This window comes from Schistocerca serialis, chromosome 6, assembly GCF_023864345.2.
Source record: "Schistocerca serialis cubense isolate TAMUIC-IGC-003099 chromosome 6, iqSchSeri2.2, whole genome shotgun sequence".
Classification (NCBI taxonomy): Eukaryota; Metazoa; Arthropoda; class Insecta; order Orthoptera; family Acrididae; genus Schistocerca; species Schistocerca serialis.
In genome coordinates this window covers 480,640,651-480,667,441 of record NC_064643.1, presented here as the reverse complement: position 1 = coordinate 480,667,441, position 26,791 = coordinate 480,640,651, and the positions used below count along the sequence as shown (strand labels likewise).

The 26,791-nt window shown below is 43.4% G+C and overlaps 2 protein-coding genes across 2 annotated transcripts in view; one reads left to right on the top strand and one right to left on the bottom strand.

Moving 5' to 3' along the window:
• LOC126484616 (facilitated trehalose transporter Tret1-2 homolog) overlaps positions 1–26,407 on the top strand; it is a 402,424-nt gene extending 376,017 nt beyond the window's left edge. The window contains exons 3-6 of the mRNA XM_050108201.1: positions 5,107–5,448; positions 13,710–14,141; positions 19,162–19,407; positions 22,109–26,407. Coding sequence (XP_049964158.1) covers positions 5,107–5,448; positions 13,710–14,141; positions 19,162–19,407; positions 22,109–22,447 — 1,359 coding nt within the window. The 3' untranslated portion in view covers positions 22,448–26,407. The remainder of the gene's footprint in view (positions 1–5,106; positions 5,449–13,709; positions 14,142–19,161; positions 19,408–22,108) is intronic.
• The window catches only part of LOC126484617 (mediator of RNA polymerase II transcription subunit 20), a 602,543-nt gene that overhangs the window by 549,121 nt on the left and 26,631 nt on the right, over positions 1–26,791 (bottom strand). The window lies entirely within an intron of this gene.

The following is a 26,791-nucleotide window of genomic DNA, read 5'->3' as shown; positions in this document are numbered from 1 at the left end:
CATATTAAGGAACACAGTTCAAACCTCGATCCAGTCACAGTGACTTGGGTTTCATCAGTTTTTCGTAAATTACATAGAAAAAATGGACGGAAAATAACATTTAATAGTCATGGCGGAGTTATTTTGTGATCGTTGTTTGTCAGAGGCACATTTCAGTCTCTAATTACGTCGACCTTAAAGGTACGGATATTGGTCATAATCACCTCTATATGTACCATCATTGCGTAAAACTTTGTTACGGCATCTTCGTACCTGAAATACCCTATAACGTATTAAGTGGCTATCCGCTCTTTGTACAGAGTCAAACCTGGTATTTAGCGACTGATCATTCAACTATAGCCATTATTGTCATTGCTCGCGTTGCTTGTTGCACCGAGCGGCAGCCGCACTGGTTCAGAGGCCCCCTGTCCAGAATCTCACATATACGCAGACTACACTAACGTTCGGTAGCATCTCGTGAGTTTTATTTTGTAGGTGATAATCGTTGTAGGACATGGCAATCCCGCGAATATAACGCACAAATGAAAAACAATACCTATCTATAACACACTGAAAAACTGCAAGTGATGTTCATCGTACTAATTTCTGTGAGTCAGTTAACATCTCTTCAAACGGCCTCATTTTAACGTGTAAGAATGATATACTGAGAAATCTTATGTGTGAATGATGCATGTAAGCTGCACATCTGCCGATATTGTAAACAGGAATTAATTTATTATGATGACCTTACATCTAACGCCCTTTTGAAAATGAAGCATGTTACCTGGAAAAACGGTTGCGTTATAACAACAATAGAATCCAACTAGCTCTGGAAGGATATACATTACAGTCATCAACTGTGAGGCTGCAGATCCCTCCAAGTGATCATCGTCAATAATATGTTCTCCTTCACTAGTTACAACAGTCTGCCAACGCTGGGACAACCTTTTGATTCCGCGACTATAGAAATCAAGTGGTTTTATGGCCAAGAATATGTGAAGCCATGTTCGGAGCGCATTTTCATCCGCAAAAGTTCCTTGAAGGTTGTTCGAAAGAGAGCAGAAATGGTGAAAATCCTGAGGGTGAAAGACCAGGTGAACATGGTAGGAGCGGAATGACTCCCTAATCCAACACCTAAATAGTGTTTTCTGTCAGCCCAGCAGAATGCAGGCGGTCGTTATCGTGGAGTTGCATCACTTCACGCAGTCTCCCTGGTCGTTTTTCTCTGACTGCGTCTGCAAGACGTCTCAACTGTTGACAATAAATGTCAACAGTAGTGGTTAAACCTTGGGGAAGTAACTTTCAGTACACCGCACCGCCGCTGTTCCACCCGATGCATAACATTATCTTTTGTGGATGCACGCACATCTTTGTACGGGTAGTTGCTGCTTTGTGTGGCTCAACATCCCTTTTCTTTCAGCATAAAGACATCATTTCTCGTTAACCATAACGATACAGGATAGGAATGATCATTGCTGTTCACGAGCCAATTGACGACGAGCAAGCAGAGATGAACGTATGTCCACCACCAACTGATATTTGTGATTTTGGCTGGGATGCGCTATCCATACACCCAATTTCTGAATCTTCTCCACTGCATATAAATGTCGCACTATGGTGGAATGACGACTTTTATCACATTTTCCAACTCTCGAGTACCCTGGCGTGGATCATTGTGGATCAATGCGTTTAAACGATGTTCGTCAAAAACCCGGAGGTCTTCCCTAAGGTGGAGAGTCACTGCTGTCACTGCTCCATACGAGAAAAAAATGACAATCGATAAATAAGCCTATAGCAACCGGAATACCAACATGCAAAACAAAAATGGTACGAAGTTATGCACCAACCAAATAGATTAGCGCTATGCACTTTGCATGGTATACCCTGCTCATGTATTGGCTGTATCCTGATGGTGACAGGTTGCGGTCAAAACGGCAGCCGCACTGGATGTATGATGAACGTATCGAATAAGCATAAATCTGTCGATATTAGTCTACAAGAATTATTTAACGTGCACAACAGCAGGGCCGGTAAACAAAGCCGCGGGAAGATAAAACCTCAGCAGAGGCGACGGGCGTATAGCAAGAGTCTGCAAACGGAACGCGCGACGGCGGCAGGTGGAGGCGCGCGCGCGCAGAGCCGCCTTAATCCCGCTGCCGCGGCCGACGTCATTATGGTAATCCCGCCCGCTGCGCCGCGCCGCCGGCGTCAGCACAGGCCGGAGCAGGTGCCGGCTAAAGCGCGACATAGCGCTGCAGCACGGACGCGCTCCTGCCCTCTAATGATACCACGTGTCGATTCTGTCTGACCAAATCACTACACACCAAATAAAGAAATATGCCGGCCAGGTGAAGAACTATCAGCCAAGAAGGGAGGAAGCTCAGGCTCTAAGGTCCCGTCCACTATTGTATCATTAGCAATACGGCACAGCCTCCGATTGGGGAAGGACCGAGAAGGACATAGAACTCGCACTTTCGCAGGAACCATCTCGGCATTAGCCTTAAGTCATCTATGGAAAACAGGGAGAATCTAAATCTCGATGGCGGGGCGATGATTTGAACCGGCGGCCTTATGAAAACAGAATAGGCATACAATAAAGGCCGAAGGTAGGCGAAATGCTACGCAAAAAAAAAAAAATGTGTGTGAAATCTTATGGGACTTAAGTGCTAAGGTCATCAGTCCCTAAGCTTACACACTACTTAACCTAAATTATCCTAAGGACAAACACATACACCCATGCCCGAGGGAGGACTCGAACCTCCACCAGGACCAGCCACACAGTCTATGACTGCAGCGCCTTTGCCCGCACGGCTAATCCCGCGCGGCAAATGCTACGCAGGCAGCGGAACTGTACAGAGAGCGATATCCTGACAAGAACACACCTTCCCCACGGATGTTTTCTCGTCTTGTTGTGACTCTGCTGTAGTTACGATTGGTTGCGTAATTACAAGATATTTGCGTTCCTTTGAACGTCAGCGAACCAGGCTTGAATTTTTTCCAAGAAAATCGTTGAGTGTGAGCATATACGCTTTTACAGTCACTTTATGGTGTTACAGTATACGTCTACAGTAGAGTGATGTAAAGGGTATTACGCATTACCATACTGCTGTACATGTATAGGTATTAAAATCTGTGTTTATCACTTAAAACGAGTTTTTTTAACATGAACGCTCGATTTTTCGGTCCCTTAGAATTCGTTTTAACAAGGTTATATACACATTAGTCTTGAAAGGAGGTTGAAAAGAGGAATTAGATGAACACAAACAAAAGCAAAACAAGGATGTTGGAATGTAGAAGAATTAAATCACGTAATGCTAAGGGAATTAGATTACGAAATGACACTTAAAATAGTAGATAAGTTTTGCTATTTGGGTACAAAAATAACTGATGATAACCGAAGTAGAGAAGAGATAAAATGTAGATAGACAATGGCAAGAAAAGAATTTCTAAAGAAGAGACATTTGTTACCACCGAATATAGATTTAAGTGCAAGGAAGTCTTTTTTGAAGATATTAGTCTGGAGCATTGCCATATATGGAACTGAAACATGAATGATAAACAGTATAGGCAAAAAGAGAATAGAAGCTTTCGAAATGTGGTGGTAAAGAAGAATGTTGAAGATTAGGTGGGTTGATAACTTAACTAGTGAGGGTATAATGAATAGAATTGGGGAGACAAGACATTTGTGGCACAACTTGACCAAACAAGCGTTTGGCTGATAGAGCGCATTCTGAGAGATTATGGGGCTTTCAGTTTACTACTAGAGGGGAGAGAGAGAGAGAGAGAGAGAGAGAGAGAGAGAGAGAGAGAGTGTGTGTGTGTGTGTGTGTGTGTGTGTGTGTGTGTGTGTGTGTGTTTGGAGGGGGACGGGGATAAAAATCGTAGAGGGAGACCAAGAGATGAATACAGTAGGCAGATTGAGAAGGATGTGGGCTGCAGTACTTATTTGGATGAAGAGGCTCGCACAGGATAGAGTAACAAGGAGAGCTGCATCAAACCAGTCTTCGCACAGAAGACCACAACACCACTACCTTGTACACTGAAGAGCCAAAGAAACTGGTACACCTGCCTACTATCGTGTAGGAGCCAAAGCGACACGCAAAAGCGCCGCACCACAACGTGGCATGGACTCGACTAATGACTGGAGTAGTGCAGGAGGAAATTGACACCATGAATCCTGCAGGGCTATCCATAAATCCGTAAGAGAACGAGGGAACAGCACGTTGCAAGGCATTTCAGGTATGATCAATAATGTTTATGTATGGCGAGTTTGGTGGCCAGTGAAAGTGTTTAAACTCAGAAGAGTGTTCCTGGAGCCACTCTAACAATTCTGAACGTGTGGGGTGTCGCACTGTCCTGCTGGAACTGCCCGTCTGAATGCACAATGGACATGAATGGATGCAGGTGATCAGACAGGATGCTTACGTACGTGTCACCTGTCAGAGTCGTATGTAGACGTATCAGGGGTCCCGTATGACTCAACCTCCACGCGCCCCACACCATTACAGAGCATCCACCAGCTTGAATAGTCCCCTGCTGACATGCAGGGTCCATGGATTCATGAAGTTGTCTCCATACCCGTACACGTCCATCCACTAGATACAATTTGTAACGAGACTCGTCCGACCAGGCAACATGTTTCAATGTCGTCGACAGTCCAGTGTCGGTGTTGATGTTTCGTTGAATGGTTCGCACGCTGACACTTTGACGGCCCAGCATTGAAATCTGCAGCAGTTTGCGGAAGAGTTGCACTTCTGTTACGTTGAACGATTCTCTTCAGTCGTCGTTGGTCCCGCTCTTGCAGAATCTTTTCCCGGCCGCAGCAATGTCGGTGATTTGATGTTTTACCAGATTACTGATATTAACTGTACACACGTGAAATGGTCGTACGGGAAAATCCCCACTTCATCGCTGCCTCGGAGATGCTGTGTCCCACCGCTCGTGCGCCGACTATAACACCACGTCCAAACTCATTTAAATCCAGACACTCGTTATCTTATACAGGCATTGCCGACCGCAGCGCCGTGTTCTGCCTGTTTACATATCTCTGTATTTGAATATGCACGCGTACACCAGTTTCTTTGGTGCTCCAGAGTATATAAGAACGAACTGTTGTGTTGGTGACAGGTGCTGGCGGCGCTGGCTGTGTCGCTGGGGCCGTTCGCGGCGGGCCTGGGCAAGGGCTACAGCTCTCCGGCGATCGCGTCGCTGGAGCAGCAGGGCGCGCTGTTCCCCGTGTCGGCGCAGCAGACGTCGTGGGTGGCGTCGCTGTCGCTGCTGGGCGCGCTGTGCGGCGGCCTGCTCGGCGGGCTGGCGATGCGCTTCGGCCGGCGCCGCCTCCTCCTCGCCACGGCGCTGCCGCTCTCCGCCTGCTGGGTCGCCACCGTCTTCGCCACTTCCGTCGAGATGATGTTTGCCACCGCCTTCTTCGGCGGCTTCTGCTACGCCATCGTGCTCGTCGTCACCCAGGTGCGTCGCTGGCACGGCTTCTGACCGCGGTCATTAGGGCTCCCGGAGCAGTTCTACATCTACATTTATACTCCGCAAGCCACCCAACGGTGTGTGGCTGAGGGCACTTTACGTGCCACTGTCATTACCTCCCTTTCCTGTTCCAGTCGCGTATGGTTCGCGGGAAGAACGACCGCCGGAAAGCCTCCGTGCGCGCTCGAATCTCTCTAATTTTACATTCGTGATCTCCTCGGGAGGTATAAGTAGAGGGAAGAAATATATTCGATACCTCATCCAGAAACGTACCCTCTCGAAACCTGGACAGCAAGCTACACCGCGATGCACAGCGCCTCTCTTGCAGTCTGCCACTTGCGTTTGCTAAACATTTCCGTAACGCTTACCAGATAACCCTGTGACGACACGCGCCGCTCTTCTTTGGATCTTCTCTAGTATAGGTCGAACGAGTGTTTTGTAAGCCACCTCCTTTGTTGATGGACCACATTTTCTAAGGACTCTCCCAATGAATCTCAACCCCGCACCCACCTTACCAACAATTAATTTTATATGATCATTCCACTTCAAATTGTGCCGTACGATTACTCCCAGATATTTTACAGAAATAACTGATGCCAGTGTTTGTTCCGCTATCATGTAATCATACAATAAAGAATACTACTTTCTATGTATTGGCAATACATTACATTTGTCTATGTTAAGGGTCAGTTGCCACTCCCTGCAACAAGTGCCTATCCGCTGCAGATCTTCCTGCATTTCGCTGCAATTTTCTAATGCTAACGCCGACCATTTCAGAGCCCTGGACCTTTGTGCGATTCAACAGAAATTACGCTCATTTCATTCAGTCTTTTTACTCTAAGTTTGAACGGAACGAAAACAAATTTCACAATGGATTTTGTCCGAATTTTCGCAGCCAAATAAAGACAGGCAGATGGGCAAATGGGATATATATAGCTGCTACGTATATAAATGAACTGTCAGAAAAGTCATCTTTTCAACGGCTAGCTATTTTGCGCACAGAAGTAACATTCGTGAAGAAATTGACGAGTTCTTTTTTCACGTTGAAAAAATATGTTGTCTAGACAAGACAGCCTTGACACAATGAGAGGAAGCCGAAAGGCACGCGCTTAAACTGACGCAGGCTGGCGTGAGGTCTGCAACAAGATACGTAATGAATGCTATAAAAAAAGTACGTAGCTTCTGGAATACTTAACTTTAATCCATAATTGTAGAACATCGCTCTTGATGATACATGCTTCATAATATTAATTAGCAATTGAATACGGTGCCTTGCTAGGTCGTAGCAAAGGCAGCTGAAGGCTAGGCTAACTATCGTCTCGGCAATTGAGAGCGTATTTGTCAGTGAACCTTTCCTTGCAAAGTCGGCTGTACAACTGGGGCGAGTGCCAGTACGTCTCTCTAGACCTGCCGTGAGGTGGCGCTCGGTCTGCGATCACTGACAGTGGCGACACGCGGGTCCGACATATACTAATGGACCGCGGCCGATTTAAAGGCTACCACCTAGCAAGTGTGGTGTCTGGCGGTGACACCACAAAATAAATATCAAATTACAACATAAACTGAAATTTCCCTCCGATTACAGACAGATTTGACGCGCCTCATTTGCTGTGCGTGATTCCGAGCACAATTTCTCTCCTTTAGACAAATAATTTCACACAATATTTGATTTTTTTTTTCAATTTTTTTTCTGCATGTCTGCGACGCCGAATCAAACGAACCGGCAACCATTCGTCCTGTCCGGCTTTGTAAAACTTCATCTTCTGTTAGTCGCTTTTGGTAAGGGCCCCATTCACATCAGCAACAACATAGTACAGGTCGCACGAATGTTCTGTAAGCAGTCTCCTTTCTAGTGTAACTGCACTTTCCCAGTATTCTACCACTGTCTCGAAGTCTGTCACCAGCTTTACCTACAACAGAGCTAGCGTAATCCTTCCCATTCATTTAACTACACATTCTTACGCCTACTCATTTCTGTGAGTTGCACGATTCCAACTGTGACTTGTTGGCATTGTAGTCGTTTTTTTTTTTTTGTTTTGTGAAGTGTACAGTTATACTTTTCCGTGCATTCGAAGTAAGTTTGCGCCACTTTGAAATCTTATCAATATTTCATTTCATATCTGTGCCGCTGTTTTTTCACACAATACTTCGTTATAGATAACTGCGTCCTCTGCAAAAAAATCTGGCCTTACTAAAATGTCGTCTACCACGTGATTAATACACAATGTGAACAACCAGAGCCCCACTGGACTTCCATGGGAAACACCTGGAGTTACTTCTACTTCTATGGCTGACTCTCCCTGCAAGGTAACATGCTGCGTCCTCCTTGCCAATAAATCCTGAGCCCAGTCACAAATTTCGCTTCAGTCCGCACACGATCCTACTCGTTGGTGCGGTAACGGGTGAAGTCACGCCATGCCGAAAGACGCTTCTGCATGTCTAAGTGTGGAGGAGATGAAGTTTGCTTTGCTTATCGTTTATCGTTGTCTAGCGCTGTGTACGGCAAGGCATCCCAAAGAACAATGGATCTCGTTCGCTGCTGGACGTTGGTAGTGGCGGACGCTCAGAACGATTTAAAACGGGGCCGTCTTCCGACGTGTCGGGCACTTTATCCTACTGTAAAAATATCATCCCTGGCATCTTTAGTAAGGTCTGTAAAATCAATTCAGTGTCCTGGGTACACAGTTACGATAACTTATAATTACATCCGCCACAACTTAATTGCTATCAATTGCATGTATCTAGAATCCTGCTAACCCCATATCCACCGTGAAAATTAACCATGCAACGGTATGAGTCGACGTAGATAACATGCTGACCACAATTTGCCACTAATACGAACAAATTTTCTTTTTCTTCAAGGACATGATCTCAAAATTCAATACTGTCAATTAATATTTGATTCGGTTAACTGAACTATTTTTCAGAATGAGATTTTCACTCTGCAGCGGAGTGTGCGCTGATATGAAACTTCCTGGTAGATTAAAACTGTGTGCCCGACCGAGACTCGAACTCGGGACCTTTGCCTATCGCGGGCAAGTGCTCTACCATCTGAGCTACCGAAGCACGACTCACGCCCGGCCCTCACAGCTTTACTTCTGCCAGTATCTCGTCTCCTACCTTCCAAACTTTACAGAAGCTCTCCTGCGAACCTTGCGCTTCTGTAAAGTTTGGAAGGTAGGAGACGAGATACTGGCAGAAGTAAAGCTGTGAGGGCCGGGCGTGAGTCGTGCTTCGGTAGCTCAGATGGTAGAGCACTTGCCCGCGAAATGCAAAGGTCTCGAGTTCGAGTCTCGGTCGGGCACACAGTTTTTATCTGCCAGGAAGTTTCAACTATTTTTATTTAAAATATTAATATTACTAATTTCAGTTTTCTTTTAGTTTTGAAACTGCTTAATTTCGTATATTAGTTATAGATCACAATTAAACATCTAAGAACAAAAGTACAATCCGGATTTGATGTAAGAGCGAACCTGAAGTTGAATTATTCATTAGAATTTTTAACGAAGTGTAGCGCATTTTCTAAGGTGAAATACACCTAACTAGACTGTTTCAGATATTTGTCAAGTAGTACTGACGAACGAGTTGTACGGAGCCCTCGTGAAACGATAAAATCGTGAATCAAAACGCCGAAGTAAAACATTACTACTGCCATCGTTATTTCTTATATACGCGAATGCAACTGACAGGTATGTTTCGATGGTTCCTTGATAATGCATCTAGTATATACCTCTTCGGCTCAGGCTTATAGAACAGATACAGTTAAATGTCTCTAAACACCTCGCAACCCGCGTGACTGTAAAAAGAGAGAGAGAGAGAGAGAGAGAGAGAGAGAGAGAGAGAGAGAAAGAAAAAGTTGGAGTCCTCCGAAAAAAATTAAAATCAAGGAAATGAAGACAGATCAGAAAGTATGAATCCATAGCGGGAGAAGTTCTTCAAAAACAAATGGAAGTGGAAGAAGCGCGTGGTATTACCGCTGCGGAATAGGAATCCTTTAGAAATATATATAAGAACAATTTTGGCTGCCTCCGTAGAGGTAATCGTTTGCGATGGTGTATGAGGCATCCTTCACAATCGTGATTCGATTCAGCTTTAAACCATCATCGATTCGTTTATGAAGATAGTCACAGAATTTTTTCGAGGCTGTTGTGGCGTAAAAAGTCAAAACAACACATATCATTTCTGCAGACGTGCTAGTAACCAGTGTTGAAGAATCCAATAGTAGACGGCCCGTAGGAATCTGTGCTGGGCCTTTTGTTTCCACTACTCTGTAGAATGGCGCACCGTGCCAAAGCGGCTTTGAAGTTCCGCCCAGCATTGCTACGGCTTGGTTGCCTCCCGCTGTTGGTCTGTGTGTAAAGGGAACGCGCATCTGAGGCGACATACATATTCAGCACTTGCTCTCACTTGCTGTTTTGTCTGCTGGTTCTCTTTAAACTGCTGCCGCTTTCGCGCTGATGCTCATTCTGTCTTGTGGCTTAAGACGGCTGGTACCCTCCAACTTACAGCAACGAAAAACAAAGACAATTATATATTTATAAAAGCACCACGGTTGCTTTGTAGGTAACGACATAAACAATGCAAGATTCTGCTCAACATTCATGCTACAAGCATATCATTAGATACTAAATATATGGGATGCGACGCCAAATTTCCGAACATTTAAATAATATGATGACGATCAATGAGATTATCGGCTTCCCATATACATTTGGCTGCAAACAACAGTTCAAGACAATCGAAACTTGCTGTACCATTATAACTGCTGATGATTTATTGACGTACCGATACAACTATTACACAAAGAATCAGTGCTGGTAATGGAAGAATAAAGAGAAAGTTCTCAATAACATGAAGTCGGTCTTTTGGACAGAGTGGAGGTGAATGTTAGTTGCCAATGACTTGTGATGTGGAAGGAAGAAATAAAACAGCTGGTAGTTTGCTTGTTTCTTCGCAACAACTGGCCTTTATTAAGAAAGAGGAAACTACTAAATTCCCAAGTGGGCATATGCTCATCCACGGTGGATAAAGTAACAGACCAACTAAGCCGGCAGCTGTAGCCAAGCGGTTCTAGGCGCTTCAGTCCGGAACCGCGCTCCTGCTACGGTCGCAGGTTCGAATCCTGCCTCGGGCATAGATGTGTGTGATGTCTTTAGTTAGTTAGGTTTAAGTAGTTCTAAGTTCTAGGGGACTGATGACCTCAGATGTAAGTCCCATAGTGCTTAGAGCCATTTGAACCATTTTTGAACAGACCAGCTGAATATACAACGTTAGAGAGTCGTTTACCTTAACGTTTTCGAGTGTTTCTATATCATCAGGTTTCACAAGCAATTCTGGCCTGAATGTGTTGTCGTTCGGTGTTTCCATCGTTTGGAAGTAGAAGGGCTGAGCCCAGAATTCGTACTCTTGCCGTTAATCAATGTTGTTGGCAACAAAGCAAACTAACAATAAGACACAATATCAAAGCAAAATCGAAGAGATGCAATGGCGCGGAGAGAGGGGGATTAAGGTACCGAGAAAACGGAGTATAGTCTTTATGTATTTTAGGACTCAATACTTTCTATTTATTGTAGAATTTAAGACTTGTGTTAGTAGTGCTTGCGAGTTACAAGTCTACTATGTGTGTCCTATATTGGACCCAGTAATTGTTTTGATTCAAAGGGCGCTTACTCTCTGTCAACAAACAAGACCTAGCTGTGCGCTCAGTGAAAATGACACCTGAGACCAATTGTGTAATTGTTGGAAGGAGAGAGAGGAGTCATCTAAAAATGATGTCTGTGCTGGTAACTGCAAAAAGAAAAGTCGTCGTCAACTCAAAAATTGGTATAAACACCACAGCGCCAGCGCTTTGCTAGGCATGGTCCTCTTGGAGGTGGTATGCTGTTGTCTTTCGCATACCGTTGTGCAAAGTATGGCGGAAGTACTTCGTACCAATATCAACGATTTGTTCTTCTATTCCAATGGTGTATTAAACGAATGAAAAATGTCCGTTTATATGCCTCCCTACCATACCCTAATCCCTCTCGTCTCTTTCTCATGGTCCCCATGCCAAATGTGTGTGAAGTCCTAAGGGACCAAACTGTTGAGGTTATCTGTCCCTAGACTTATCCATTACTTAAACTAACTTATGCTAAGAACAACACACACACCCATGCCTGAAGGAGGACTCGAACCTCCGGTGGGAGGCGCCGCGCTCCCGATGCCAGGCATACTATGATCATAGCAGGATTGTCGCACAATCTCTGGAATACTGATTCTCTCAAAGTATCCAGCAGTTTCGCCGGACCTTTGTTCCAAACTTCCCATTTACGTCTGCCGCGCATCTGAGTTCAAAATGGTTCAAATGGCTCTGAGCACTATGGGACTCAACTGCTGTGGTCATAAGTCCCCTAGAACTTAGAACTACTTAAACCTAACTAACCTAAGGACATCACACACATCCATGCCCGAGGCAGGATTCGAACCTGCGACCGTAGCAGTCGCACGGTTCCGGACTGCGCGCCTAGAACCGCGAGACCACCGCGGCCGGCCGCATCTGAGTTACACGTTAAAATGGGTGATAGTGACGTATTACGATGATAACAACTCGTCTGATTTCCTTCGATGCCTGTTGGCACTACTTGATAAAGACTCCTAACGCGACAGCAATATTACATAATCGGCGCCTTGAATCGGATTTCCTTTACATAAGCACTCCTATTTCCGAGACTTGTTCCAACAAATCTAAGTCTTAGATTACCTTTTCCCTGTTACAGACTTGACATGCTCGTCACATTTTGTACCACTTTTTACTATTACCCCTACCCGTGTTTGAATCGAATCTTAAACTTACGTCGACGTGATATTTTGGTGTTCGAATTGGCCGCCATCTTCAGATGCTAAGTTGAACTGCGAGACGCCACAGCTCCTTCTCCTTCATCATCATCATCATCATCATCATCATCATCATCATAATCATCATCATCCTACCTCAGTCCACTGCTGGATATAGGCCTCTTCCACACGTTTCCATTGTTTTCGTTCTTGAGCCACCTGGTGCGATCGTGTTCTAACCACAAGCTTCACGTTATCATGTTTTGCGGTCTCCCAGTGGTTCCTAGAAGTCCCAAGGTCTCCACTGAACTATTCTACAGGTCTAGCTCTGCTGGCCGCTGTGGCCGAGCGGTTCTAGGCGCTTCAGTCAGGATCCGCGCGCCTGCTACGGTCGCAGGTTCGAATCCTGCCTCGGGCATGGATGTGTGAGATGTCCTTAGGTTAGAGGTTAATTAGGTTTAATTAGTTCTAAGTCCAGGGGACTGATGACCTCAGATGTTAAGTCCCATAGTGATTAGAGCCATTTGAACCATTTTTTGATCCAGCTCTAATCGACCTACGTACGCGGCCCACTGTCACTTCCGTGTTGAAATTCGCTCTAAGACGTCTGTTACGTTGGTTGTCCTACTGTCCTCTGATCGAATATTATCCCTTAGGCTGACTTCTAGCATCTATCGGCTCCATAGCTTGTTGTGTGCGCTGTAGATTACGAGCGCTTTACGAGCGCTTGCCTCAGAGTTATCATTTCCAGACTGTAGGTTGTAATAAGTAATGTGCATATATTATAGACCTTAGACAGGCCTTGAAGGCCCAACAGTACTGAACTACCACGGTTTCATCCTCAGCACACTGACGACACGGAATGGATGCAGATACAGAGGGACATGTGGTCAAGCACACTGGTCTCCCGGCTTTTGTCAGTTGTCTCGATCAAGTAGTTCCACTGCTAACCTCACAAGGGCTGAGTGCATACTGCTTGGTAACAGTGCTCGGCGGACCCGTACAATCACCCATCCAAGTGCTAGTCAAGACGAGAAACAGTCAACTTCGGCGGAGTGACTCAAACTGGTATTACCACTATGGCAAGCTCATAGGCGTTACAGACCCTAGCCTTCATATCATATAAAACATACATGCTGGTAAGGATGCATCTTGGGTTCTGGAATGTTGCCCAGCGCCGTCCTATTCTGCGAGTAATTTCGTTTTTTAATTGTTTTTCCGCAGTTTAATCTTGTGGCCACGGCAGAAGTATTCATCAACAATTTCTATCGACAGGTTTCCTAATGTAAGCGGCTGTTTAGGCTTAGTATTTTTGCTTTACTGATGTTAATCTGCTCTGCAGATGCAAGAAAACAATGCAGAGGATGGTTCGAGTAGCAGTGAGCCGTGTTAATTCGCGTGTTAATTCGCGTGTTTGTGTGCGCGTGCACGGACAGGTGTACATCAGCGAGATCTCGGTGCCGGACATCCGCGGGTGCCTGAGCGCGCTGCAGAAGACGGTGGGCCACGCGGGCACGCTGACGAGCTTCGCGGTGGGCGCGTACCTGGACTGGCGGCAGCTGGCGGCCGTGGTGGCGGCGGCGCCGCTGCTGCTGTTCGCGGCGGCGCTCTGCGTGCCCGAGACGCCCAGCTTCCTGGTGGTGGCGGGCCGCGACGCCGAGGCGCTGGCGGCGCTGCGCTGGCTGCGCGGCCCGGGCGCCGACGTGCGCCGCGAGCTGGCCACGCTGCGCGGCAACGTGCTGGCGCGCCGCGGCGACCCGGCCGACGGCGGCCGCGCGGGAGGCCGCCTCGGCGCGCTCAAGCGCTGCCCGCCGCCGCCGGGGCTGCTGCGCCCCACGCTCACCACGTGCGGCCTCATGCTCTTCCAGGTAAGCCGAGCTACTTGCTGTCACACTATCAACCGTCCCGCTTTCAATCGTGGCGTCATCAAAACGATGGGCACAAACCACTAACGGTAGAATTGCCATCAGTCCAGATTTTTTTTTTTTTTTTTTTTTTTTTTTTTTTTTTTTTTTTTTTTTTTTTTTGGGATCGTCCGTACTTTTCTGTCACGCGTGCCTACATGAGTACAACGGGACACCCTCAAGTCCCATTCCGCGCGGGATTAGCCGAGCGGTCTTAGGCGCTGCAGTCATGGACTGTGCGGCCGGCCTCGGCGGAGGTTCGAGTCCTCCCTTGGGCGTGTGTGTGTGTGTGTGTGTGTGTGTGTGTGTGTGTGTGTGTGTCTGTCCTTAGGATAATTTAGGTTAAGTAGTGTATAAGCTTAGGGACTGATGACCTTAGCAGTTAAGTCCCATAAGATTAAAAAAAAAAAAAAAGTCCCATTCTTTGGATTTATTTTTGCAGTTTGAATTTGTTTATATCATACTAGCTGTACCTGGCCACTGTGGCTCAGTCTCAGTTAACAGAAAACAAAGAAAAGAGAAAACACAAGTTTCTGGTATGTGGGAGAATGGGATGTACATCTTAATCTCCTCCCGCTGTCTCTATCTTCTTCTCCCTCCCTCTCTCTCCATTTCCTCATGCCCCCCTCTCTCAGTTTATCACCTCCTCCCTCTATGCTCTGTTCATCTTCTCCTCCCCTTCTCTTTGCCCATCTTCTCCATCAATCTGCTCCTTCCCGTTTTCTATGCCCATTTCCTCCCACCCCTCTGTTCATCTCCTCTTCCCCCTCCTCTCACTGACCTTGAGTCTTGTTTTAAATACAAGTTTCTCGAATGATTTTTATTTCAGTCTTTTATCACAATATGAATTCTTTAGACGATGACCGGTTTCAGTCCGTAATGACCATCCTCAGATCTTTTTTACACCATGTCCGGAATAAAACCGGTAGTCGTCTACAGAATTCATATTGTGATTAAATACTGAGATAAAAAACATTTGACAGTATTGGATCACTGTTTGTACACGCGACCATGTCGCAGTTGGTGAGACAAGTTTCTCGATTGCTAACAACGTTTCACTATTGTACATTTCATATATGTATTTATGTACTAAAAGTATATAGACTATGTGTCGAAATGTTTATATTACAGTAAAGTGTAAAAATTTGTAGTAAATCGGAAAGGCACATTTTGAGATGAGCCTCCCAGATTTATAATGAAATCCTCATTGTTTAGGGGGATAGTATGCTGGCTCGCTCGCACTAATGTGTTCAAGTGGTATCTTGAACTTAAACCTTGCAGTATCAATGTTCACGATGAAGAAACGAGTGGAGGTCCCACAATTGTGACTGGTGACATGGTGAACAAGATCGAGTACATGATCCGTAGGGCAGTTGGTTAACTTTGGACGAGATGAATGCAGTATTTCCAGAAATCTACAGATCTCTTCTACGTGTAATCATTACTGAAACACATGGTATTCGAAAATTGTGTGGGACGTGGGTATCAAAACAGCTTACAGATCAGGGAAAAGTCAACAGAATTGCCTTCATTGTTGGGCTGTCTGATTACTAGGGTCACCTAATAGAAGCTTCATCAGTGGTACCACACCGTTTTCCACGGATCTGTTACCTCAATTTGGGTCTGGTGGGCTCATAAAAGGACCGTATGGTGGGTGGGGAAGTATTTCCGATACCTGTATGTCGAGCTTTCCTATCACTGGTAGGGCAATATGCGGTCTTCGTGCAAAATGAGGACGCCGCCTACAGCCACATTAGGCCTTCTTTGACAGATTTTCTGGTGCAGAACATTTTGCAGAAACAGCTTGTAGGACGCGCTTGTTACAGACGTCCCCTTGTACACTATTTGTAGCTATGATTCCAGTCATGTCATTCGCAAAGACCATCTTCAGTTTCACCTTTAGTTGTTGGCAGCGGAATTTTTCTGACGTGGAGTGTCGGAACTTCTGTATTGTGACGACTGAGTGCGACTTCACTTATGGTTCAAAATCTCGTATACAGGTTTCAGTAAAAGTGCAGCAATGTTTTTCAGAATCTGTTCTCCTTATGTTCTATAACGTTGAAGCAATTCTTGTGCGATTATTTTGCGACTTGCTTTCTGCTGTTCTCAGATCATGCGGAATCTTATCTGGCAGCAACTTTTCGCATTTTTTACTTTACGGTCACGATTCTGTAACCTGAAGTGACAGACTTTCTGGCCTCATACGCAATTTCCTCACACGTTTTTCGTCGATCCTCTCTCATAATTTTATTAACAATAACCTGTGAAGTGTAGTCCATTCCACTTGATGGCATTTTACTTCTTGAGTTGCCCTCAATGTTTACCCGATCTTCAAGGAACGAGCAGACCACCGTCATACTGTGCTACGATCAACTACCTTATTCCCACACACCCCTCACAAAGCGTTGTAAATTTCCGTTGGGTTCTTTCCACACAGGGTTTCGACTCTGATGTAGGAATGCTGGTCACTACGTGTAATCCAACCTGACTCGGTTTCAGCTTCCATTTCAAAACAGGATACTCACGACACAGCCAAGCGAACCAGTAAATGCACATATGGCCGTCACGCCTTAAGTTTCGCTCAAAACTGAAACAAATTTCAACATGATAACGCCACTGTAACGGTCGTTCATGCGCACTGTGCAGGACTTTTGAAATGACTCTCGTAATTGCCTACTCTTACCTTCTGGGGTCTTATTCTATATCGTTCATACCGATCGGTGTAGTAGGTTAGGCTCGGTAGTGACGTCACTTTCGGTTCCTTATCGAAATATCCTATTCATTACGCTTCTGAGACTTGTTACCGAACAGTCCTCCCACCGATTTTACGACAATTGTACCGAGAGGTTTTGGATTTCGGTCAGGCTCTGTCGATCGGTGAGCTGTGGTTTATGTACACCTACAATTTGTTGTTTTAAACCTATTTAGCGGTTTTAGCTTTGGATTTAGTGATTGTGTTACTAAAGAATCACCAGAGGACGCATCCGGTTGGAAAGTGAGTTCGTAATAGACTATTTTCCTGTGTTAGAAATAAGAGTAGGTTAGGATGTTACTGTGAATGATTACATCAAAAAAACGCTTTTGGGTCAATATTCTCTCAAAATACGTGTTATTTTTATGCAAATAAGAGTTTAAACATCATTAAATATCAAGACATCGGCTCTGCTTACGTATATTACATGAGTGTGAACTGACCTTACTATTGCCTTTGTGTACTTTTTCCCACAAATGAGTTGGTTAGTAATTATCGAAACGTGTTTACAACTTTCAAGTAACAATGGAATGCAATTATGTGAAGCCTGATATTGGAAACCTTCCAAACTATCACGCATTTATGACTTACGCAGTACCGTTTGGCAACGAAGTCAGCCTACTTTCCTCTACACAATACTACAAGAATGAGCAATGTGTGTACGTTGTTTGGCGTGGCCAAGTGGTTAGCGCTCGGAAATGCGATACGAAAGGTCACGAGTTCGCCCATGGGTGAATACAAAAATTTTTTTTTTCCTCTTCGTATATGCAACACGTTCTGAGACATTGTTTTTCATATAAGTTAAGATTTTTTTGCAATATTCGTTATTACTTACATGCAAGAGCGCTTTTCCTCAGTAATGATTTCGTGATTTCTGTGTGTTTAAAATACGAAATATGAAATTGTTGGAGATGAAATTGCTGTGAGTGAAACAACCGTCAGTGACCTTTATATTTTTTCTTGTCAGAAATAATTCACCATTTTTTCCGAATATGTAGCGATTTCCGAGTATGCGGTTAGACTGGAATCTAAGAGCACAACTTAAATTACTGGGAATGTAACTAGCAGCAGTCACCTTCATAATCTTGCTTGTCGCAAGTATTTATCTGCGATCGAATCCTCGACCACAGCAGACAGAGATGAAACATCTCTGCTGTAATATTTTTAGACTGCAGCACCGTATACGAAACATTTCATTCATGAGATGCATGTTATAAACTTCGACGAACTGCAGGAGCTCTCGAAAATGCGTTTTTTTTTTTCAATTTTGTTTTTAAGACCCAAATCGTTGACGCATCATGTAGGGAAGTGGGCTACATAATCATTTGGATCTCTAGGAATGTGTTATAACCATATTCTGTTTATCTTCTTATTCTTTGAAACTCTCAGAATCAATTTTTCGGGTGTTTTTATAGATGTATTAGTACAATGTGGTACTACACACTATTCCTACCTAATTTTCCGAAACGTAAAATCCAAAACACGATGTCAGTGTGAATAAGAATAAGATGACATAATGCGGCATTTACGGCAATCTGCAGAATACAGTCAAATACGCTATCGTTAGTATGCATGCATGGAAACATGCGGTCAGAGAAACTGTATAAATTTTTATGCACTTCAGCTGAGAATCATGGAAATGGATATACTGCACCTGATACTGTTAAGGAGGAGACAAGGGCGATGAAGGCGGGCACGTCAGCTCGATGGAATGCGGCATCATGCGTTATGGCAACGTATTTTCGGCACTTGGAAGAATAGCGCGCCTGTGTCGTCTGTGTTCGTGGCGCTCTGCGCGCTGCAGTGCGCATGCGCGGATCTGCGGCCGCTTGCTTTTGATTGGCTTGCGCGACACGAACCGACAACAGCGCTTCGGTTCTCCAGACTCGAACGGTATCGCTGCCGAAATGCACACTGAATAATGCAGAGACTCTAATTCGAGTACTAGACCGTTCGGTGCTATTAACTTCCGAAACGATTGGCACAATGGCGGAAAGATACAGAATAGGCACCCTGGACATGCCTCGTACATTACAAACTGCTCAGACGTTCTCTTGCATGACTAACATTCCTGGAAGAATGAATATAGCGGAGAAAATGATTCAACCACAGCCTAAGGGATTTCGGAAGTTCTGAAGGCAGAGAAGTACATCAATGAGCTCAAAATGGTGCTTTATGGTTCGGCACTCTTCAGTGTGAGTGCGGCTACAGCGGCCTGTTGGCGTGTTGCAGAGGTTCTCGGGCGCGCACGCGTTCAGCTTCTACGCGGTGCCGATCCTGCGGCAGACGCTGGGCGGCATGGACCCGCACGGGGGCGCGGTGGCCGTGGCGCTGGTGCAGCTGCTGGCGTCGCTGCTCAGCGGCCTGCTCATCGACACGGCGGGCCGCCTGCCGCTGCTGCTCGCCTCCTCCACGCTCATGTCCATGGCGCTCGCCGGCTTCGGCTCCTTCGCCTACTACGAGGACCTCCACCCACAGGTCAGTAACCCGTCTGTACCACACTACGACCACATGCTCAACACTTCACTCGTCGTCGACGGCACACGAACCCGAATCCTTCTTACTGTGCTCCTTTCCCCGTTGCTCGGTGAATCGACAGAGAAGAATCTTTCTTCTACTTTTACATACGAGGTGGTTTGAAAAGTTCTCGGAACGCAATAGAAAAGAAGTACTTCCAGCAATGAAACTTTATTTTTCAACGTAGTCTCCTTGTAGAATAATGCACTTGGTCCAACGATGTTCCAGTGCCTTGATTCCACCTCGAAAATGAGTTTCCTCCAGGCCTGCAAAATAGTTCTCAACTCTGGCTATTAGTTCTTCGTTTGAAGCGAATTTTCGTCCACCAAGAAAAATTTTCAATTTTGGGAAGAGATGGAAGTCTGAGGGAGGCATATCAGGTGAATAAAGCGGTTGTGGCAAAAACTCATACCTTAGTTCGTGTAATTTTGCCATGGCGACGGCACATGTGTCTGGGCGCGCATTGTCTTGATGGAAGATGACTTTCTACCTTGCAAAACCTGGCCTCTTTTCGCGTATCTTTTGTTGCAATTTGTCCATGAGGTTAACATAGTATTCTCCAGTAATTGTTTGCACAGTGAGGAGATAATCTACAAACAGAATCCCCTTCGCAACCCAGAAAGAACACTGATGCCGTGACCTTTCCCGCCGAAGGAATTGTCTTTGCTTTCTTTGATGGCGGAGAATCAGCATGTTTCCACTGCTTTATGACTGTTGTTTTGTCTCTGGGCTATAGTAGTGCACCCAAGTTTCATCTGAATCACAAACCGACGCAAAATATCTTAGTTCGTTTCTCCTAAAACGGGCACGACATTCTTCAGTTAAAGTGTGATATACCCTTTCAGATGACATCTGGCAAACGTGAGAAATTTCATGCATTTTCAATCGGCATCCCTCCATGACCATTTTGTCCACTTTTGCAATGATTTCTGGAATAGTGACACATCTTCCCCAACCACTACGCGGATCACCCGACCAAATTTAAATTCATTTGTCCAGTTGAATATGAAGGAGCAGAGCCCCCCCCCCCCCCCCCCACGTGTATTCTGGAAATCGGTATGAATGTCCTTTGCTTTCATACCTTTCTTTACGTAGTACTTTATCACTGCTCGAACCTCAATTTCACCCATCTTCGCAAATCACTACGCGGGAACAACTGAGCAACGTCACCACCACAGCCCTCTTCCAAGAGCACTGATGTGGCAAGTGTTTACAGGCAACCGTCTAATGATTATCACGCGGACAACTCGTTGCGCTAGCTCTGACCTCTCGTGGTGACTCCGAGAACTTTTCAAACCACCCTCGTACATATGCCGCAAGCCGACAGACGGTGCCCCACAATCGACCTTACGTACATGAAACTTTTCATGTCGACATGACTGTATCGAGCAGTACAACATGAGAACTGTATCTGAATGTTACATGATCGTTTTTCTACTGATCTGCATTAAGTTACACTTCTCACATTTAGAGCAAATAGTCATTCATCACACGAAATAGAAATTCCATCCAAGGCATCCTGTATCCTCCTAAAGTCACTCAGATGTGACACTTTCCTGTAGAATACAGCGTCGTCATCAGCAATCACAGAATGCAGCTCGCACTAGCCATACTGTTTATTTATAAAGAGAACGAGAGTGGTCCTATCACATTTCCTTGGGGCACTCCTGGATACCATTGTCTCAATGAACATTCTTCATACAGGATAATTTAACAGTTGCTATTATGAGTACGAAGTCTTTGAGACATTTACACACATATCTGAGCACCCACTCCATATGCTTGGACCTTTAACTGTCTGCAGCATGGTAATGTGTCAAATGCTTTCTGGAAACCCAGGAAGGTGGAATCTGACTGTTGCCTTCACCTATGGCTCACAAGATATCAGTGGTACAGATGGTGTAATTGTGAGACTCAAGATGGCAGTGAAAAACAGAGCCCAGATTCACACCACATTTCTTCATTTCTGGAAGATTTTGACAATGTCATTTAGTGAACAAAATATGAATGTACAGAATATCAGACCAGCTTTGTGACTTAGCAAATAGAATACAGTATATCATTATGAATAGCAAGAAATCTCCATACCTGAAAGTAATTTTGTGCTTACCCCAAGGTAGTGTTGTAGGTTCATTACTGTTCATACTATGAGTGTGTAAATTATGTACAAGGCAACTTTAAAAGCTCCATAATGCTGTTTTGGATGATGCTGTTGTGCACAGGGAAGATGCAATGCAAGAAAAATGTACTGGAAAAATTCTCATTGATTAAATATCTGTATGTGAAAGACCACAAACGTAATTTTATACAGGTAGATGCCTAACAGACGTTCACTGGGAGAATTTCCCACAAAGTTTAGTGCGCCCACAAAGCAAGTTGCCTACAAAACGCTTGTTCTATGGTTGCATTGTCAGTTCAAGGGTTAGAGGAAGCCAAGGGCATACCACCTCCACAAGACAATGCCTGGTGAAACAACACATCGGTGTTCACACATATGCTCAGGTTAATGACAGCTTTACCTTTTTCCCTAACACTCATTGAATATTTACAACTTTTACTTCCACTTGTACCACAGAGATGTCATGAAAGTAAACTTAGACAGTTTCCATATCACATGGAAGCTTACTCAATGCCTGAAAATGTGGTTGTCATATGTTGACAGGCGGCTCCGCATCTCGACTGGATTCCGCTGTTGTGCGTGCTGGTGTTCACGGTGGCTTTCTCGCTGGGCATCAGTCCTATTTCGTGGCTGCTGATCGGTGAGCTCTTCCCACTGGAACACCGAGAGCTGGGCTCAGCCATCGCCACAGCCTTCAGTTACGTGTGCGCCTTCGTTGGCGTGAAGACATTTGTCGATTTTCAGCAGGCACTGGGCCTTCACGGCGCCTTTTGGCTGTATGCAGCCGTCTCGCTGGCAGGCCTCTGCTTCGTCGTCTGCTGTGTCCCAGAGACTAAAGGCCGCGACCTCGACGAGATGCACCCCAAGGGCGCCAGTGCGTAGCGACATGCCGACATCACCGAATTCCCCCCTTCGACCCCCTCGTTCGGCGCCGAACGGCACAACATGGCCCATCTTATCAGCAGTATCTGCCGGAGATCGAAAAACGCCGCCCCCTTTGCGAGGAATATACGAGATCTGGTCCAGCTTTTCTACTGTGTTCATTATTTTACAATGAAGTGCGTACAACGACTGGGGAGATGTTTACAATAGCTACCTTCTTTAGAACTTTTGGCACTAAACCTCAGGTATTATTTGTCATCAGTTCTCCTTCCCTCATTGATACATGGCTTGCATAATTCAGAATTGCTCGAGTTTCCCACTTTATTTCAGATCTACAGCCACTGGTCAGCCAGTTAGCTAGCAAACTGGTGACTGAGGGATGAGTCATAGACTGCACAATGTTTATTCCAGTTTCTTTTAAAATGGGATACTGCTACAAAACTGCAGTTCCACTGTAAATAAATGCCCTACTTGTGAAGATGGTTGCTGACTGTTAGCCATCACCTGAACAGGTTTAAATGTGTGTACATCAAAATTCAACAGCTTGCTTAAGGTCTGGGGGTATACAAATTTGACATCTTTCATGTTTACAAAGCAATGTTACAGAGTACGAAGCACATAACTGGTGTATTAACAACATACAGCAGTTAAGTTTCTATAAATCCTCCGTGCTACTTAAATTATATCCAAGTGCAACAGAAGCAACCACATTAGCAGATGGTAAGTAAAAATTTCCAAGAGATTTCTACCTTCATATCTCCTCTTTCTCTACCACTTTCATTTAACTGTTGTCACACTCTCTTTTATTTCACCAGTAAGTAGATTCAACTCCAATTGTTGCAGTGCATTATCAGTTTCTGAATCAACAGTGTTGACTGTCATATTACAAAAACAGTCATCAAAAAAAGTGGACAAAGTTCATTTTGTTCGTCATATCATGACTTGGTATTAGAATCGAACATCAACTACTGTACAAAACCGTATTAATTGGATTTTGCTCAAGTAATATCTGTATGACTGTGTGCCTCCAGCATGGTTCATTTGCACTAGAGAATGCACATCAAACCTTTTCAGTTCCAATATTCACAATGTCATTCATAGGTCGAGCTTATCTGAATTACAGTATTAAATGTAATTGCCTGTTGGCGAAACCATAACGCCACTGACAATCGAAGACAGCAGGGATCACAAATAAGATATTTCGGAGAAGCAACCTGAAGTCTCACACTTTGCTTAACAATCATTACTTTGAATGATGTGAGTGCATTCAATATTTTTCAATAGCTGGTGTTTCACTAAAAGGGAAATAGATTCTGTGCATTGTTTGTTTTACAAAAAAGAGATAGCTGTAGTAGACTGTTATGAATGGCACTCATTACTGTGACATCAAACATATTATGGTGCCTTTAATACAATTCTGAGGACATTACTGTAAGGGTCAGTTGCGACTCTTAATTCAGTCCTCTTCACAAACTTGATCTACTACATTGAGTGAAGTAATGACGGGAAATTTAATGGAGCAAACCCATTTTTAAACTTACAAATCTCAGAATTTCGATAACAGGATTTTGCTTAATATCTTCCAACTTTTTATGATTAATTTTTGAATGATAAAAAATAGAGGTTCCTAACGTTTGATACAGAGAATATTTAGCTGCATGCAAAGACAGTTTTGAAGTAAATGAATTTTAAAAAGATGAATTTTAGAGGGATGATGTCAGATGGTACTAGATGTCATTCTTTCAGCATTTGATTTACAACCAATAGTTGATATAAAACTATTATTGAGAAAGGACACTGAATATATACACATGACAATAACACTTTGCAACTCAAGACAATACATACTGGAAAACACTTTATGACAATAGCACACAACGGACAAAATGTGATGGAGGAAAAGCATCATTTAACTTTTTCCCAAATGTAATATGAGGTAAGTTCCAAAATTTTGTATCATATCACATATTTTGCACAAAAGAATAAACCAGAAATTTTGACGGTATGAAAGTATAAAGACCATTTTAATAATTTTAACTAAAGCATTCATAACATGTCATGATTCCTGGCAGTAGGCTTCCTGTAATTGCAGAATGTGTAAGTGTATGTTAATGTCAATTAGAAATGACAATACCAAGCTATGTAAAGCAGTGCTAATGACAATAATGACATAATCTTATTTGTTTTCCCTTCATTATACTGAGACTGTAGAACAATAAAACTGGTCATCATCGAACCACATTTTGATAGGCACTGCATTTTACACAAAGCATCTCTCAAGAGAGCTGGTTCAGTTCTCATAGTATGTATTAACAGTATTAGATTTGCCATACTCGTTTTAAGTTATTTTAATGGTGGTTAATGTATGATTACCTAAATATATTGGAATGCAAAGAGATATGTAGGCCATGCAGAAATAACAGGTCACTTATTAAAGCATGTAGCATTAAAGGGCCTTAGTGCATCACATTATCATTTAGCAAGTATTTTTCATTTATATACAGTTCACAGATTCCAAAATTCTAGTGACATTTGCTCAAGAACTTAAAATTAAAACATAAATCTTCTCATCTTGTGACAAAAATAAAAGAGTGCAAAGCATTCATTTCATTAACATAAACAAAACATATCAGATTCTAGCACACTAATTTCTTGCTCGTTTTCAAGCTTTTCTTGACAATACTGCCTACTTTCCAACATTTCTAAAATTAGCAATTTATTGTAACCAACTAATGAAGAAAATCGTTCTTCCAACAGAAATTTATATTGGCAAATGACTGCAATTTTTCTATGACAATAACAAAGTATCTTCATAGCTTTTAGACACAGACAATAGAAAAATAGTTTTCTAGACTCTACAAAGTAAGAATGGGGAATACCGAAGTGAAAATTTATATGAAGTGTGAATGATTGGTTTATGCTAGTGGGTACATCAATAAAATGCTTGAAAATTCTTTTACAAAGGTATTTCTACATTCCTAACAAAAATCTTCACATTTTAAACCAGCCTTAGTCTTTCATAAGTACCAGTTTCACAGACCAATGTTTCAGGAATGTTGCTGTACAACAGTACTTCAGTGCGGTTTCATTTTAGAACAATCAGTCCCATTAAAGGAAAATGTAATATACTGATGACAATCTCAAGTGGCCTCAAAAAAAGTTCACACCCCATTAATGGTGCAAAGGGTTTATCTTATTATTGAAGCAAGTCAAAACATCTGCTGAGATAATCAGATATCATCAACATATACTTTGTGTTGTGAGCTTATTACAAAATTTGAGGCACTACTTTGTTCAAGGAATACAACATCACTTCTCGGACACGTTTACTCAATGAATCTAAAAAAGCTGTTCGCGATCATCATTAACAATAAGCAAGAAGAAATAAGTTTTTAATTGCAAAAACGAAAATACTGCTATATTTCTCAATGAAGACACCAACCAGATCAATAAAACATACTATATCTTTAAGTAAAACTTTAATGCACAGGAATGATTTGTACAATGACATTACACTACAAGTTAGAAATGTCCTGCTGAAGTAACAAGGGTGCATAAGTGATGTGCAATATCATATCCATAATATTTAATTGTTATTTATGTACAAGTTTTATTCTTTGAGTAAACAATGTCCTGTTATAAAAAAAATGGTAACTGCATCTAAAACTTGGGCCCTAAAGAATGTATTACGCTGTGCTAGTGATTCGGCTGAGAAGCGATTCTTACACTGTAATAAATTTCTAATGAATGATTAAGACAATAAAATCTATGTTGTAGAATCGTTAGCATCAGCATTGTCAATATAAGTAACCTGTCAAATGTAAATAACATACTTTGGTTATAGCATATCTATTTTCTCTGTATTCAGTAACTGAAATTTGTAAAATCCTTGCTAATGATGCAATATTTTATATAGTGTATTTGTGGCTTCATTTAATTTTTATATGGACATATATTACTGTAGGCATTATTGTATATTTGTACTGCCTATGTGCATTTCTGTTAAAATTAAAGACTAGTATGAAAATGTTTGCTTTCCTGATGTGTTGCATACACCACCACAAAATGGAGGAACAATTATGTTTTCTCTGCTTAACTGCCTTGCAGCCATTAAGAACTGCAGTAAATAAATTATACACAGGAAATAAGAACTCAATCTCTGATTGAGGGAAAAAATGGTAGTGTTCTTTACAAAGGAACCAACCCAACACTGCCCTCCAAGTGATTTACAGAAACCTAAATCTGTACAGCTGGACTTCAATTTGAAGACCACTCCTCCCAACACAGACGAAAGTAATAATGTAAGTCCTCAGAGAGTGTCTAATTCCAGCTTATACCCTTCAT